The 16,828-nt window shown below is 55.8% G+C and overlaps 1 protein-coding gene across 2 annotated transcripts in view; it reads left to right on the top strand.

The window, feature by feature from the left end:
- Positions 1-234: 234 nt before the first annotated feature.
- NOL6 (nucleolar protein 6) overlaps positions 235-16,828 on the top strand; it is a 28,296-nt gene continuing 11,702 nt past the window's right edge. For both annotated transcript variants that reach the window (XM_082335958.1, XM_082335959.1), the window contains exons 1-23: positions 235-270; positions 358-582; positions 1,514-1,630; positions 1,896-2,075; positions 2,567-2,735; positions 3,530-3,664; positions 3,809-3,972; positions 4,469-4,589; positions 4,904-4,962; positions 5,124-5,225; positions 5,763-5,878; positions 6,288-6,465; positions 6,867-6,989; positions 7,146-7,294; positions 8,046-8,121; positions 9,984-10,124; positions 10,435-10,552; positions 10,763-10,917; positions 11,155-11,318; positions 11,772-11,924; positions 13,095-13,192; positions 14,985-15,109; positions 15,270-15,359. In XM_082335958.1, the coding sequence (XP_082192084.1) occupies positions 265-270; positions 358-582; positions 1,514-1,630; positions 1,896-2,075; positions 2,567-2,735; positions 3,530-3,664; positions 3,809-3,972; positions 4,469-4,589; positions 4,904-4,962; positions 5,124-5,225; positions 5,763-5,878; positions 6,288-6,465; positions 6,867-6,989; positions 7,146-7,294; positions 8,046-8,121; positions 9,984-10,124; positions 10,435-10,552; positions 10,763-10,917; positions 11,155-11,318; positions 11,772-11,924; positions 13,095-13,192; positions 14,985-15,109; positions 15,270-15,359 (2,964 nt within the window). In that variant the 5' untranslated portion in view covers positions 235-264. The remainder of the gene's footprint in view (positions 271-357; positions 583-1,513; positions 1,631-1,895; positions 2,076-2,566; positions 2,736-3,529; positions 3,665-3,808; positions 3,973-4,468; positions 4,590-4,903; positions 4,963-5,123; positions 5,226-5,762; positions 5,879-6,287; positions 6,466-6,866; positions 6,990-7,145; positions 7,295-8,045; positions 8,122-9,983; positions 10,125-10,434; positions 10,553-10,762; positions 10,918-11,154; positions 11,319-11,771; positions 11,925-13,094; positions 13,193-14,984; positions 15,110-15,269; positions 15,360-16,828) is intronic.

Below are 16,828 nucleotides of genomic sequence, written 5' to 3'. Positions count from 1 at the left end.
GCCGCTCAGCCCCCGCAACCGCTGCAAAACGCTCCGCGCCCAGCACGACCTGCCGTAAAGCGAGGAAACCCCCCTCCCGCTCAAGCGGTCTCGGCTGCGTGGGCGGCTCTGTGGGCGGGGCGGGAAGGCGGGGCGAGCCGGCGGGGCCAATAGGGAGCCTTGCGCTGGTACGGGCGGCCAATGGGGAGCGGCGCTCCGCGGCCAGCAGCGTGCGTGGCGCCGCACGTGGTGACCGGGCCCAGGCGCGGGCGTGCGGCGGCTGCCATGGCGGTGAGGAGGGGGCGGCGGGGCGGGGGGGGTCGGCGCCCCGAGGGCCTGCGGGGCTCTGGGGCCAGCCCTGGCGTCTTCTCTCCTCAGGGCTCTCCGGAGGCGGCGGAGGAGGAGGCGGTGGCGGCGCAGGGCCGGGAGCCTCCCGCCGGGGGAGCGGCGCGGAGCGGGAAGAGGGCCGCCACGGCCGGGGCCGGGGCCCTGCAGCCGGCGAAGCTGAGCCGGGCCGAGCTCTACAAGCCGCCGACCAGCGAGGAGCTGAGCCGGCTGAAGGAGACGGAGGACCTCTTCCACTCCAGCCTGCTCCGCCTGCAGGTCAGCCTCTGGGGGAGGGGGAGGCCGGGGAGCAGCGGGATCCCGGACCCGGAGCTATCCGGGAACCGCCTGGGGAAGGGACACCGGGCCGCTGGCAGGCCCCTGAGCCTTCCTGAGCCGGTAAATCCGGGCAGCGGCCGCACCTGTGCAGGAGCTGGGCAGGGACAAAAGGCACAGGCTTCACAAGGCACCCAGCGTGTTACTGACATTTCCACCATAATTCTTATTACCATCCCACACCAGGCTCTGTGCCTCTTTTGCACCATTAAAATTGAACCTTTCCAGCACCTAACTGCAGGATGGTGGAAGCACAAGCATTGCATCCCTCGCTGTCGTGATTTATTGCTTGTCGGGGTGAGGAAGTAACATCACCAGGTGCACCGGGCTCCTGCCTTTGACCAGCTTCTGGATGGGGCAGGAGGGTTGGTTTTTGCCCTGGGAACAAACTGTCTGTGTTAGGGGGAGGTGTGGCTGGTGACAGGATGGCTCCTTGTGGCTGTAACGTTGGTGATTTTATGAGGAGCAGCTTTGATCTCTTGAAGATCTGCTGGTTTTGGTGGCAGGATCTCTAGGGTCTGCAAAGTTATTTCTTGGAGCTGATACTCTGTCATACAAAAAACGTTTCTAAGAGCAAAGCCTACATGAATCACGCCCGTTTTTTTATGTCTGGACCTTATGCAGAAGCTGATGAGAGCAGTTGATATCCACCCGGCACTTCACAGGAGATGGCAGGAGCTGCGTTATCCTTCTGTCCCGTGGGCTGTCTGGACTCCCAGTTCTGGGCAGGGTTTGTGGAGAGGCTTGGGTGTTGTTCCCCAGCTCACCTGCTGCCCTCTTCACCAGGCTTGTAGTTGGTGCTGGAGGACAAGGTAAAGGGCAGGCGCAATTCCAGTGTTGCAGCTGCTTTTTGTGGTCCCCATTCCCCATACAGATCGAAGAGCTTCTGAAGGAGGTAACGTTGAAGGAGACAAAGAAGAAGAAGATTGATGCCTTCCTCCATGAAATTAACAGCCTGCTGAGTGCCATCCCAGAGACCCCAGAAACTGAAGTAAGTCCCAAGGGATGGAGGAGGCGGCAAGGCCCCTGTGTGAAGCAGGCTCTGCTGTGGCTGTACAGGCAGAGGTTCCTGTGGAGCATGTCCATTAGGGACTGAAAGAATATCACGTTACTTTATGTTGGAGGGGATAGGGGGCCGCTCCATCTTTAAGCTCTGAGTGCAGGCGCCTGCAGTTGTGTTGGGAGAGGGGTCCTGGTCTCTGCACATCTGCTGTTGGTGATGCTTAGAGCGTTTTGCATGTCCTGTCTGTTCCCAGCTCACCAACCAGGCCTGGCTCCCCAAGGGCGTGAAGGTCCCGTTCCTGCAGGTGCCATTCAGCGTGAAGGGGAGGTTCCGCTTCCTGCCCCCGGCTGAGCTGAAGGTGGTGGGCAGCTACCTGCTGGGCACCTGCATTAAGCCGGAGATCAACGTGGACGTGGCAGTGACCATGCCGCGGGTGAGTCTGGCCATGCCCCTGCTCCCAGGTGGCCTGGGGCCTGGCTGAGCTCCGTCCCCCCCTTCCATCCGCGGCCCTTTCGCTGTCCTCTTCATTCGCGAGTGAGGTTGCGGCATCTGGATGTGCAGTGTGCTGACTCCCATGAGGAGCTGGGGAGCACAGTCTCACTGCTCGCTCAATCAGAGCTTTCAGCTGCTTTGATTTTAGTTCCTCATGAGGATCTTCCTTCTCTCTGCCTGGGCTGAACCTCTTCCACATTGCCAGGGAGACAGATGGTGTTCAGCTTTGTACCCCATTGTGCTTCTGCCCCAGCTCCCAAGTCTGTGTTGCAGGGAGGGTGATATTTGCAGGCTGTTATCCCCTTACAGCTACCTCCCCTTGCTCCTGACGGAGCTGTGAGGCCAGGGGGAGCGGTAGGTGGTGTAGTGCCTCAGGCTGAAACAGGCTCTGCAGGCGGGTGAGGTGGGATTGCCCCGTCCCTCTCTTTGCAGGAGATCTTCCAGGACAAAGATAACCTGAACCAGCGCTACCACCGGAAGAGAGCTCTGTACCTGGCCCACATCGCCCAGCACTTCTCCAAGGAGAAGCTCTTCGGCAGCGTGAAGTTTGCCTACATGAACAGCAACCATCTCAAGCCCATCCTGCTCCTGAGGCCTCAAGGTAGCACTTGAGCTTTGCTCTGGTGTGGCCTTAGAGTGGATACTGGCATTAGGTGGAGGGTGGTGGTGGTGGTCTCGTACCATCTAACAGGCCCTTTGCAGAGCGGTCAGTCTGGAGCTGTCATCACAATTGGTGATAAAATTTTGGAGCTTCGATGCTCCCAGTTGTCCTCTCCCTCCACACAGAGCCTCGTCCTCAAGGTCTCTTCCTCTTCCAATCCCACTCTGCAGCTTGGCTGGGCTCCCCAGCCTTGGCCTTGCTGGCTGCCCTCCCCTCTAGGTAATTCAGGGAGTAAAGCAGACCCTACAAAAACAGGTCTGTGTCTAGCACTGTCCTTCCTCCTTCTAGTCCTTCCTGCCTGCTCTTCCCAACCCTGCTCCGCACCATCCTGTTGGCTTCCCCAGGCAGCTGTGCGCAGCCTGGCTCTTCTCTGAGATGACGTGAGATGCATGGGCTGCTGGGTGCTGCTTGTTTCCATAGACCCCAGGCGATAGCGGGTTTGGGTCTGGGACAGGCAGTGGCAGGGCAAGGCCAGGGCAGGCAGGAGAGTGCTGGGGTACCAGACTGGCCAGTGAGGATGAAGATGGGACTTGAACATGAACAATGTGACTTCAGGGTTATTGTTGACTCTGGGATGTGGTCACTCTGCTCTGAGATGATGTCCACTGCCGCTGAGCTTTGCTGGGAAGGAGCTTTTTCCTTTCCCCAAGCTGGGGATGCTCCCTGCTTTTTCAAGTTAGTCTCTGGGTCTCTGACATCTCTTCCTCCTGCACATCTGACCCCGGTGCTTACAGGCAAGGATGAGAAGATGGTCACTGTCCGACTCCATGCCTGTCCTGTCCCGGGTCTCTTCAAACCCAGCCGCTTCTATCCCAGCAAGAACAACGTCCGGACAGCCTGGTTCATGGAGCAAAGCACACCCAAAGAAGGTAGGGCCTGGGGCTAGGGGAACACGAGCCTGCTCTGTTCAGCCAGAGGCTGCACGTAGTGCCCAGAGGTGGGTTCACTGCAGCCCTTTTCTGTGAACAGGAGGTTTGTGGTTGGGTCCAATGTGCTGTTGTCTCCCCACACAGGAGCCACCGAACCACCGACCCCGCACTACAACAACTCCATCCTCTGCGACACGGTGCTGCTGTCCCACCTGCACTTCTTGTCTAGTGCAGCTGCCGACTTCCCGGGCATGAAGGATGGCCTGGCCCTTCTCAAAGTTTGGCTGAACCAGCGGCAGCTCAGCAAGGTATGTCCTGTGCCAGGGGACAGCGCAGGCTCTGCTTCCCTGGCGGAGCTGCCTTTGGCCAGCTCTCCCTTCCTAGGGCCGGAAAGGTGGTGGTTTGGTCCTGGTGGGTGATGTGGTGGGCTTGTGACTCTGATTTGAGCTGTGTTAGGTTTCAGGGAGCTCCATCCTACCGTGTGGCTTGCAATCAGTCTGTGTGTACCGGACAATTGTGCTTCTTTGAGATCCCTGGAATGATGTAGTGGGTTTTTGGGTTTGTTTTTTTTTGGGGGAATTAATCCCATTTCCCAAAGAACTTTGAGATGTTGCCTTCCTGCAAGGGGATCCATATCTCTGCTTGTTGTACAGGGCTTTGCCTCAGTGTCTTTCTGGCGGGGCTGGGGCTTGGGGGGCTGCCCTGCTGGTGATGACAGAGGCCAGAAGCAGTCATGTGGGGTGGGCTCTGGGGCTGGTGATGCCTTGTTGAGCTCTTGTTGAACTCAGCCCTCTGTTTTCAAAGGGCTTGGGGTGCTTCAGTGGCTTCTTAGTCTCCATGCTGGTTGCCTACCTGCTGATGAAACGCAAGATCGTCAAGATGATGAGTGGGTACCAGGTGCTGAGGAGCACGCTGCAGTTCCTAGGTGAGTCTCCAGGGAAGGGCTGGTGTTAACAGCTCTGTATAAAGCCTGAACATGGTGTGGAGAAGGGGGAATTGTGGCTTTTCTCCCTCTGATGCTGAGACCCTGTGGGTGAGATGGACAGATGGGACTGAGGCAGCAGAGCAGGGCTGGATGGAGCAGCTTGCAGAGGGGTGGGTAGTGGTGGAGGCCACCATTGCATTGTAGCACGGTTTGTGTTGCGAGACTGCAGTGGTGTTGGCACGTAGCTGTACCACCCTCACCAGTGGGGGAGATGTGGATGGTGGTGTGACTCATGCCTTCCTGTCTGCCCACAGCCACCACTGACCTGAGCGTGACGGGGATCAGCCTAGCGAAGGATGTGGATGCCTCCCTGGTAAGCAGCCCTCTGCGGGGAGGCCCGTGCCTGTGTCTGGCTGTGCTGCCAGCGCTGCCCGGGCAGGGGTGTGCCTGTTAAAGGGACATCAGACAGCAAAGATGTGGTGTCTTGGTGTCCGTGCTGCGCTGTGGCACTAAGGACTGTGTTTGCTCTTCCAGCCTGTCCTGGACGACTTCCACCAGGCATTTGAAGTGGTCTTTGTGGATCCCTCCGGGCTGGTGAACCTCTGCGCTGATATGACTGCCAGCAAATACCACCAGGTACCGGGCAGGTTGTGATGGCATCCTGAGATGCTGCCTTTGGAGCAAGCTGAGGCAGACAGAGGGTAGTTAGATGTCTTGGAGGAGGATGTTGGATGTGTGGAGGGGGTTCAGTGTTGCTTTTTAAGCTTTTAGCATCCATCTCCGGCTCTGAATCTTGGAAGTGACTTTTAAGACTTGGACATAGTGCTGGCTTACCTGTCTTGCTTGAATGATGGAGGAAAGTTGTTTTCTTCTTTGTGGGCACCTTTGGGTGAAGCCAAGCAGCTGTTTAGCAGAAATAAGTGTTCTGGAGCAGAAAAAAAAATGCCTTGATGGCAGGGATATCAAGGAAGGACTGTCTGGGCAACAGTGACAGCTGTCAATGACTTGGCTTCACACTGAGGACAGAGGCTGTCTGAGATCAGGGTCTGCTGGTGACCTTGGAGCTGGGGTGGCCATGGTTGATGGGGGAGCATTGGTGACCACTGCTGGAGGGATTTGCTTTCCTTCTCCGCTCCCTCTCATGCTCTTGCTCTGCCTTGTCTCCTTGCTCAGGTCCAGTTTGAAGCCAAGCGCTCCATGGAAATTTTGGATGATCGGATGGTGGATGGCTTTCAGGCGCTGCTCATGACCACGAAGCCCATGCTCAGAGCCTTTGACCATGTCTTCCAGTGAGTCTCGCTGTGCTGGTGGCATAATGCTGAGGAGCCTGTTCAGAGAGGAGTGGGCTGCTTCCGGCTTTGGACTGGGGTGGATGTGGACCTGCCTGGTGGGAGGTGGCCCCGCTAGCTCTGAGATAGACACTGGTGCCTCTTCCATTTGGCCGTTCTGCTTTTACTGTCTAGATAGCCTCGTGGGAGGAGGAGGACAATGCTTTGGCCTTTGGGAACCATGGCTGTCCCAAGGGCCAGTATCTCCTGTGGTGCATCCTGAGATGCCAAAGTGCAGTGTTTCTTCTTGTAGCCCCCATCCTGGGCCAGGACCCTCAGCTCCCCACTTTATCCATCCTCTAGCCTACCTCTCTCTCAGAAAGGATTTGGTGGCAGGGGTGGATGACCAGCTTCTCTTCTTCTCTTGTAGCCTGAAGCATGTCTCCAAGCTGCAGGGTGCCTGCAAGAAGATGCAGCTGCTGAATGAGCTGATGGATCGGGGTGGGAACTACGTGGCTGCAGCTCTTCCCTTCATTGTCTCGCTGCTGGCCCGTGGGCTGGCTGGGAGAGCGCTGCTTGTGACTCACTCCTTGCCCCAGATCCCTGAGGTAATGCAACTCGGCAATGACACTGCATCCTTCGCAGCATGTGGGGTCTTGTGTGTCCCTCATGGCACTGCTGGGCACAGGGAGGGGATCTTTGCTTGCTGGGGGAGGAGACAGGCCTGTCCCCTTTGCGGGGAATACAGGACCTGAGGCCCTGCACTGGGGTGTGGGGTGCAGCTGGGAGGCTTGGTTTGGGCAGAATTCCTGGGCCAGCAATGGGGCAGGGTGAATGCAACTGGTTTTCTCATCAGGGAGACCTATTAAATGAGGCTTTCCCTGTCTGTGCTTGTCTGGGCACCCAAGAGCATGTAGCAGGAGATTCATCTAGCAGCCTGGTATCCCGGCAGCCGCTGCTCCAGCAACCTCATTTCTCCTTGTGCTTCATGTTTCCTGTTTTCCTGCAGTGGCAGATTGACGCTGAGCCCCCGAAGCACAAGGATGTTGGGCCCTTGACGTTTGGGCTTCTGTTTGTCCCTGAGTTTGCTGCCAGCACTCTGGAGAAGGGACCACAGGCCGATCACCCTGAGGTGAGGGGAGCCCTGCTTGTGCCGAGGGGGGTGGAGCAGAGCTAGTGTTGTGCTGTGCTTGCAGATGGCTGCAGGGGTGTCTGGTGGTCATGGGAATGGTTTGGCTCCAGTGGTGACCTGTGTCCCTGGCCTGGCTTGGCTAATGTCCCCCTGCAGGCCCTGGACTTTCGGACCTTCTGGGGGGAGAAATCAGAGCTGCGACGGTTCCAGGATGGCAGCATCTGCGAGGCGGTGGTGTGGGAGGCTGACACCGTTTGCCAGAAACGCCTCATTCCTGAGCAGATCATCAGGCACCTGCTTAAGCTGTAAGTTGTACCGAGCAGCAGCTGAGGCTGGGAGACCTGCAGCTGTGTGGGGTCACTGCTGCTCTCTTGGCTTGTGCCATGACCCTGGTAACCCCGTTGTCAGCTTTGTGCTTTGGGGGACGTTGTGGGTCATTTTGGCTTTGTGAAATCTGGAAGTCATTTCAGTTGTGGTCCTGATGCTGTAAGCTGCTTCCTAAGAGAAGGTGGGGCAGGCAAGCACATGGTGCTGTAGCTTCTGCTGATGGCAGTGCTAAGGGCAAGGAGGTAGCAGAGTCCTGCCCTTACTTGCAGATGGGATGCTGGGACGCTCATTGTTGGCAGAGCTGGAAGAGAAGCCGTCTGGACCTTGCAGGATGTTTCATGAAATCCTCCGAGACTCTGTAGTGATTGACAAGGTTGAGTCTCCCTACAGCATTGGGAAGCCTCCCTGTGGCAGTTTAGACCTTCTGCCAAAAACGCGACCCTCTGGCACAGAACAAAGGGGTTGCCTGGGCCTCTTAATCCTGACTCAAGGAGGGGCCTTGTGAGGAAAGGCTGCATGTTGGCAGCTTCAGCTTTGAATCCTGTGAAGCTTTGGGTGGATAACTTGGGCATGGAAGGAATGCACAGAGATTGATTTCCTCACCGTGACCTTCCTGTATGGAGGGATTCCTTGGTCTTGGACTGACCCTTGCCTGTGGGCACAGCATGCAGTGTTAGGATGGATGGGTTGACTTGTCATAGCTCTGATGCTCTATTGTCTTCCATGTAGCCACATGGACATTCCCGAATCTTCCCTCTGCTACACTGGAGCCCTGCTGGAGTCTGTGATCAGGACTGGGCAAGAGGTACAGTTGTTCCCCCAGTGGGGCCGTGGGTTTCTTGGGGAAGGGAGATATGGGAAGGGCTAAGGGGAGGTCATTTTAGCTTTGTGGCCCTGAGGCAGCTAAGTGGTTCCCAAGAGAAGAAAGCGAGGGTAATGAAAATGCCTGCCTGTGGGCGCTTGGATGGGCAGCATGGTGTTCTTGGATCTGCTGAGCCTTTCATGCCAACCAAGGCATAGCTGCTGAAGTCCTCTTTTTCTGGTAGCCCCCACACCCCATTTTCTCCTGCAAGCATTGCACTGGCCTCCTCTTTCTGCTTGTGTCCACTATGTCTACATTGTCTGAGGATATATCACTGTCACACTGTGCTCCTCCAGCTACGCCTTTCAGGTCCTGTGTCCTTCAGGACATGGGCCAGACACTCCTGTGCCTTCATCCTGTAGGCCCACCTGGGAAACCCAGAAGGATCTTTCCTGTCATGCTGCAAAGTGCTAGATCATGCCCACCAAGACCTCCCTAGTGTTGCAGCTGAATGTGCATCTGAAACAAAGAAAAAGATGTGTCTTGGAGACTGGGAAATGTTCTTCTCCCTACTTCTGTTCTCCAGCTTGTGAAATTAAAGCCTGGAGATATTGCATGAGCACTTTGCACCACTTTGCTGGTCTTTGGTAAAACCTGCTTTTTACCTGGTTGTTGGATGGAGGAGGAGATTGTTTCCTTTCCCTTTTTTAAGAGCAAAGGGAACCAAATCTGACTGAAAGTCTCGTGTGCCAGGACCAGATGTGGTCTGGGCAGAGCTGCATGTCAGATTTGGGGTGAGATGCAAGTTTCTACAGCCTGCTGTGGGGCAAAGCAGCAAAACCTGCGTGCACCATGTCCCTGCAAGCTAGCCTGGGGTGAGCAGGGTGGATAAACACCACGCTGAGAGGGGATGCACTTTCCCGGAGCCGGAGGGGTGTTTAGGAGTCCAATTGTTGCTAGTCCTTGATGAATGAGAAACTTGCTCTTGTGCACAGGGCAGTAGGTAGGAGTGTCTGTCTCTGCTCCTCCTTGTTTACAGGCAGCCTGGGGAGTCTGCAGTGGTCGAGGGACATGGGGGATGAGGGAAGATGGATGGTGCAGCCAGCTCTAGAGACAGGCAGGACAGGGGTTTGTTGTTCGTGGTGCACCCCACAGAGGGTGCTGCTGCTCCGCCAGAAAGCCCAGGCTGGCTGGATGCATGCAGCTCGACTCAGCCTCATCTGAGCTGAGTGGTTTGGTGTTGGTGATGTCTCCTCCTCCTCATTCAGGCTCCTCTGCTGTGCTTTGGGGAGGTGGAAGCAGCAAGGGCAGTGGCAATTCTCTTTTTGGTGCTTTTCATCCACCCTCCCCAGGGCTCCTGCAATGCTCTGGATATTTTCGGTTTTTGCTTTTGCCTTGCTTCACAGCTCTGCCTTGGCTAAGGATGTAGTTGGAGCAGTTTTCTGTTAACTGCCACCTCTGTTGACATTGTGGTAGCTGTCAGGGAAGCAGTAGCAGAGCTCTCACCTTGCCAGTGTATGATTTCTTTACCCCCAAATCACTCTTAGCTTCTCCCTTCCTAGGGAGAATGCTGGCAGTACAGGTCTTGATGCTGCCATAGTGTCTTGCACAGGAAAGAATTTTACTTGCTGCTTGAAATGTAGCCTCTAGGATGCCTGTGGCTGCTGGGGAGCCACAGTCTTGCCCTTTGCTTCCCTCTCTTTTACCTTCCCATTTTGCTGAGTGCTCTTGCCGGAAGCTGCTCACTGGGGTGACAGTCCTGGCTCCTTGGAGCTTGGCTGCAATGCCAGCCTGAGAGGGAGGCAAAGTGGATGTCTGTGCAGGAGCAGGAGAGGTGAACGGAGAGGCTCCCTGTGTGTCCGCAGGTGTCGGGGACGGGCGAGGAGGCCATGGTCAGCGTTGTCTGCTCCTACGATGACCTGAGCCGCAAGCTGTGGAACCTGAAAGGGCTGCCGCTGACCGTGACGGCTGTGCAGGGCGTCCATCCAGCCCTCCGGTACACGGATGTGAGTGTCCCTGGGCACAGCCACCCTGGGCACAGCCCAGGGAGGTCTGTGAGGAGCTGGGGGGAGGCCCTGGGCTGAGAAGGGACAGAGAGAATTAGTTACTCTCTGCTTTTATGGCTCCTGAGAGCCCTTGGGGTGATGCAGTGCCTCTTCTTTGCTGTCCCGTCCCTGGGGCTGGCTGTGCACAAGTTGACCAAGCCCTCCATGCTGGGGGGCTTTGCTGGAGCGGGAGGTTTGGGGTGAGGGGGTGCATGGTGCCCTGGGCTTTCTGCTCCCTGTTCTCAATCCCTGGGCGGCTGTTCTCTCCCAGGTCTTCCCTCCCATTCCCATGAAGCCAATTTACTCCTTCCATAGCCGAATCAGGACCAAGCACTTGCTGCTCCCCTCAGAGGAGAAGCCCTGCCCGGCCTACATAGCCCCTTTGAAGAGTAAGTGGGGAGAGATGTGAGCGGGAGATGATTTGGTGGGGTAAGCAGAGGCACGCAGCCATGCTGGCTCTGTTACTGCTGTGTTGGTGTGCCGCAGGCTGGAGCAGAGCCCCAGCTCCTCCTGCTCTAACCTCTAGTCCCAGCCACCCCCGTCCAACACCTCATTTCTGTGTGGGGCTCACTGGCCTCCTGCTGTCACTTTGCCCCCAGTCATCTGCCACATGGAAGGCAGTGGCCAGTGGCCACAGGACAAAGAAGCCATCAAGCGCATCAAGACGGCTTTCCATCTCCAGCTGGCTGAGCTCCTCCAGCAGCAGCACCAGCTGGTTTGCAGACCTGCAGTCACCCACACTGATGTGTACAAGGTAGGGGGGCGATGGGGACCTTCTCCAGGCCTGACTTGTTACCGAGGAGGCAGGCGGGGGGGCTGTGGCAGTGGTCCTACTGGACAAAACCAGGATTTGGATGGTGGGCCTAGGAAGAAGCATAGTGAAACTGTGCTGATGCCAGGATGCTGCTGTTGTGTCCCTGGGGTGCAGTGTAGCCTACCAGCCTGCTTATGTTACCACCAAGCCTGACTTCATCTCCTGCTCCCATCTCAGGATGGCTACGTTTTCCGTCTCCAAGTAGCCTACCACCGGGAGCCCCTGATCTTGAAGGAAGTGGTCACCCCGGAAGGGATGCTGAAGTACCAGGACACAGAGGAGTCTCGGCAGCTGGAACTGGAGACGTTGCATCTGCCCTATCTAACCAGCTCCTTGCATGGGTAGGTGAGGCGGGGGGTGCCTGGGGGAGCCAGGACATGGGATGTGGCTGCAAGCCAGCATGGAGGTGCCCTTGGATGTTGGAGGGTGATAGTGGGGAGAGGAGCTCACTGTGGGAAGTGGCCCTTCTGCCCACCTCGTGAGAGACTCTGTGGGAGGATGGAGGGACGAATGTGGGTGGGGGCAGCACTAGTTGTCCCTGCTGTCACATCCAAGGTCATTGGTATGGGGAGACAAGTACCAAAGAGCTGCATGGTTAGAGAGGAGCATGTGGCAGCATTTCCCCTTCATTCCCCTAAAAGCTCAATGCCCATGGAGAGTGCCCTGTGCTTGTGATGCTGTGCACATGTGCCTGGCAGACATTTGCCCCTCTCTTCTCTCCTGCTGAATGCCAAAAGGGTGTTTTGGGTCCTGGGACATGTGGGTTGAGCAGTGGCTTGTCGTCTTCCTCGCAGGCTCCAGCAGCAGCACCCTGTCTTCGGCAGCACTTGCCGGCTGGCCAAGCGCTGGGTCAGCGCCCAGCTCCTGAGCGACAGCATCTCTGAGGAGTGTGTGGACCTCCTTGTGGCATTTCTCTTCCTCCACCCGGCCCCCTTCACACCACCCAGGTGAGGATGAGGAGCCCAGGCTGGCCCAATGGGAATTTAGTGCTTTTTCCTTACCTGGGATAGAGGAGGAATGGGATACTGCTAGGGTAGGAGGTGCTGGGAGGGTGCACAGCAGTGAGCACGAGACCCCTGTGCTGCCAAAACACGGTCCTAAGCCCTGTTGGGAGCGGCTGGCCAGAGGAGATGGAGATGCTCCGTGCTGCGGGGCAGTGGCTTCCCCCTGCCCAGTGTGCTGCAGAGCGAGGGGGGAAGGAGATAAAGATGGGAGCAAGTGTCTTCATTGCCTCTGGGTGCTGGCAGCACAACTGTGGGGTGTCTTGTGCCTTCTTGAGGACTGGTGGGGCCCCTCCTCATGCGGGGGATGGCCAGGAGAAGCGGGGCAAGGGCTGCGTTGTGGCTGCCAGCACATTGGGGCTTCTGGGTTCCCTGGGAGGGATGTTAGAATGGTGCTGGCGGCTGCAGCCTCCCTTCCTCCCAGAGAGGACTCCCAAGGGAAGGGTGAGAGGTTGGCTGCTGAAAACTGAATCGGAGTAGCGTGTTGGTAAATAACCGTGTGAGGACAATTGCTTGCTGGGCCCTTGCAGGTGGATGAGATGTGGCCCAGAGGGAGTGAAATGAAGTTAAAAGGAGTGTTTTTGCTCCACGTGGAGCCAAAAGGTTACTCTGCCCTGCACTTGGCATCCGGTCCTTCCCCAGAGTAGCAGGAGTAACAGCCTGATGCCTAGAATGATTTCCTGTCTAGCAGGAGCCCCATAGTTCCAGCTCTCTGGCTTCACGCATGTGTTGTGTCACAGGGGAAGAGGCACAGTGGGAGCTTGACTGGTGTTGTTCAGAGCTGCACTGGAGACAGAAGCAGCCCTCTCTCCACCTCCCTCTTGCTCCAACCCCAGGAATCTGGGTCGGGGGAGTGGTGGGAGATGGGGCTACCAGGGACAATGTTTCACTTTTTGCTGGTTTCTTTTACTTGGAGAGGGAGGAACAAAGGGGAAAGACTTTCGTAGGGGATTCAGAAAAGGGGAAGCACCTTATGCTTGTTCTGGACTTCCCTCTCCCACCACAGACATCCCTTCTTGGGCTGCATGTGGGCTGGGCATCGCTAAATCACCCCCGAGCCCCTCATACTGCCAAGGGAGCAAATGCTGGTGTTGAACTGTTTTGTCTCGCCTGCAGCTCTCCCCAGGTGGGGTTCCTGCGCTTCCTTGACCTGCTGGCAACCTTTGACTGGAAAAACAACCCTCTGATTGTCAACCTGAACGCTGGCCTCACAGGTGAGCAGGGAGCATGCAGGAGAGCCGCGGTGTGAGGGTCTTGAGCCCTCCTTGGTCAGCGCCTGGCTCCAGGGGTCTTGGATACATGGGAGCATCATGGCTTCTGGCAGGGGCAAGGAGATTTTCCCCTCCCTTCCTTCTGTCCTGCCATGCTTTTGAAGCCCTCTGCTCCTTCGTAGCTGGTGTTTTTGCTTGAGGCTTTGCCCTAGCTCTTGGGGGGCCAAACATTCAGTTGTGCTGGGAGAGCAGTGACGCTCTTGAATGGGAAGCTTCAAAGCCTCCTGCGCTGTGTCTGCTTTGAGAGCACTGCTGCACCACTCAGATCACGGGGATGATCTACTAGTGCCTGATTTCAGAACCTGCAGGGGAAAAGGGCTGCAGTCCTCCAGGTTTTGTTACCTTCTGAGCATTGAGAATTTCCTGGTAAAGGTCTCTGGTTTCTGAAGGAGCATGTTGGCACGTGCAGGCAGACTTGCACTCCTGCACTCTTCCTTGAGTTTTGTCTGTTGATCGTCTTTTGGATATGTGCTGTCTTTCCTCAGGAGCCAGAAGAGACCAGGGGATTGTCTTGGCTTTGGGTGGTGGTGGGGTGGCAGAGATAGCTACACCCAGCTTTTAAAGCTGATTTATAAGAAAAGTTAAAGCTGCTTGGAAGTGGTGTGTGCAATGCTGGAGGGAGCAGCTGTTTCTGTGGGTTTCAGCACTTCCTGAACATTTTCTTTTTTGAGAGAGAGAATTGCGTTCAGGAAACTGATATTTTTCTACCCTCCGGCTTCTTTTAACAAACTAAATGGGAAGCATTTTTGGCCAAAGAGCTATTTTTTCCCCCACTTGAGGGAGGGTGAAAAAAAGTAGAAAACTCTTTGGGTACAAACTCTGTCATTAGCTTATAATGTGAGTTCCCAGCGAGCGTCAGTCCCAGTGCCTGCCGTGTCTTGAGCCACATCTGGGCCTGCCTGGGTGGGTTTAGAGCAAAGGTCCATCTAGCCCTGCATCCCGTCTCCAAAACTTCCCGCAGGGGGATGCTGAGGGAAGCGTGAGAGCAGAGCAAGCCTGTGGTGATGGAGCATGTGGACTGTGGGATTTGTATCAGGAATAGCGTGGCCAGCAGGACCAGGGAGGTGATAGTGCCCCTGTACTTGGCACTGGTGAGGCTGCACCTCGAGTCCTGTGTTCAGTTGTGGGCCCCTCACTCCAAGAAGGACATTGAGGTGCAGGAGCGTGTCCAGAGGAGGGCAACGAAGTTGGTGAAGGGTCTGGAGCACAAGTCTTACGAGGAGCAGCTGAGGGAGCTGGGGTTGTTTAGTCTGGAGAAGAGGAGGCTGAGGGGAGACCTTCTTGCTCTCTACAACTGCCTGACAGGAGGCTGTAGTGAGGTGGGGGTCGGTCTCTTCTCCCAAGTAACAAGGATAGGACGAGAGGAAATGGCCTGAAGCTGAGCCAGGGGGGGTTTAGGTTGGATATTAAGAAATAATTGTTCACCGAAAGGGTAATCAGGCATTGGACCAGGCTGCCCAGGGAAGTGGTTGAGTCTCCATCCCTGAAGCTATTTAAAAGAAGGCTAGACGTGGTGCTCGAGGACATGGTTTAGTGGTGGACTTGGCAGTGCTAGGTTAATGGTTGGACTTGATGATCTTAAGGGTCTTTTCTAACCTTAATGATTCTATGATCAGAGGGTGGGAGAGGATAAAGCCTGTTGTACTACCCTTCTCTGGGCTGTAATACGTGGACGAGAAGGCTGGAGGTCTGTGGGTGGGGCAGAGCATCTCACTCATCTGCCTGGCCTCACCAGATGCTGACTGCACAGAGATCAAGAACAAGTTTGTGGCTGCTCGCTCTCGCCTCCCTGTCATGTTCATTGCCACCCCCAAAGACCAGTGGAGCTCCATGTGGACCCAAGAGCGTCCCTCAGCGCAGGTGAGCTGGACCCTCTGTCCTTGCCCTGTGGTGGCTGCTGGCTTGGGGCAGTTCCCTGTTCCCAGTGCTGGAGCCAGCTCCAACAGCCCTGTGGGTGAGTGGGGTCCCTGCTACATCCAGGACTGCTGAGTTTCACCCTTTGTTTTTTTTCCCTCCCCAGATCCTGCAGCGCCTTCTTGTGCTGTCCTCAGAGTCTCTCCGTGCCCTGGAGGAGCAGCTCATGGACCCGCTCAACAGCCAGGATGTGAAGGTAAACCCTTGGGGTGCCAGCACAAGGGTTTGCAGGCTCTGGTGAAGCATACTGGTCTTCAGTGATGATTACTGGGATGTGTTAGTAGGATTCAGGCTGTGGTCACATGTGGTTGCCCTAGGATGAAGAGCAGCAAGGATGGGAGCTGGGAGGCTGGTACCCTGCTTCTGGGGGATCCAGCTCTGGATAGCAACTTGGGGTGAAATATCATTGACTGGGGAAAATTTGTTTTGTATTCTCTGATTTTCTTGGGGCACGAGCAAACCTGCAATGTTCCCGTGCCAGATCAGTTGCATGTCTGTGGCTGGAGCAAATGGTGCCTCTGGAAGAGTCTGTCTTGGTGTAACTGTGTAAATCTGGCTTGTGCGCTCAAGTCTAACCAAGCCCAGGGTGGCGGAGGTTTTGGTAGGACACTAACAGGCACTTTGGGAAGACGTTATTTTGGTTTGAGCAGAGGAGCAAGACTGTGTATAGTTTAACCCTCTTCATTTTCTCTTTTAAGTTAAAACATCCATTGCTCAAAGGGACATGGGTGATGCAGACAGTTATTTACCCTTTGAGGGGAGATATGTGTATTTTGAAGGGGAGCTTGTTGGTGTACCAAGTAGTCACTTAGGCAATTGAAGCTGAGAGGATTTGAAAAGCCAAACAGTGGTTAGATATGACAGATTCACATTAGAAAAAAACTTACATGGAGTTTTCTCCTGCCTAGGCATTATAAAAAGGATTTACTGACAGTGCTTTCAATTCTGCTGCATTTTGTCCTGGAGGTATTACAGGGGTGAGATCTACTTTAGGTGGGAGCAGTGTGTGTTACTGGGCTGTGAAGGGGTGAGATGCTGTGCATGTGAGACGTGCCCAGTGTGCCGCAGTCGCAGGACCCAGGACGGAAGCCCAAGAGGTGTAGTGTGAGCTGGGAGTGGTTAGCTCCCAAAACAACGCCTGCCCAACCCCTTGACTCAGCCTCCTTGGTCGTCCTTCCCCCTCTCCTCCCCTTGGGCATTGCAGCAGGATCCTTTCTCATCCCCAGGGTGTCTCTGTGGTCTGTACCAGCATCCTCCCAGGCCTATGACATTCCTTAGGGATAAACACGAGATGCTGTTTCTAGGACTGCTAATCTGTTTGTAAGCAAAGTGTGGGGATGGGAAGAGGGAAGAGCCTTTCCAGTGCAACTTGGAGTTGCCTCCTCTTCGCATGTATCTAAGAGGGTGCTCCAAGTTTTTTTTTTGTCTGCATTTAAGTCATTTGGGGATGTGCTTGCTGTCATGCAGATACAGACATGGGTTTGTGAGGTCCGTTTCTTTGCTCTGAGGGGGTGCAATAAGCCATGGAATTCGTCAGCTGGGTGGGAAAGGGGCTCTGTGTGGACCAGAGCTGGGACGCTGTGCTGGCTGCTGCTGTTCTTCATGTGTGTTCTCCCCAGCCTAGCTATAAACCAGCTCCGAGCAGTGGGTTTTCTGCCACGCCTC

The sequence above is a fragment of the Platalea leucorodia genome (genome assembly GCF_965183815.1).
Source record: "Platalea leucorodia genome assembly, chromosome: Z".
NCBI classification, from domain to species: domain Eukaryota; kingdom Metazoa; phylum Chordata; class Aves; order Pelecaniformes; family Threskiornithidae; genus Platalea; species Platalea leucorodia.
Note: the sequence above shows the minus strand (reverse complement) of the source record. Positions and strands in the feature narration are given on the sequence as shown.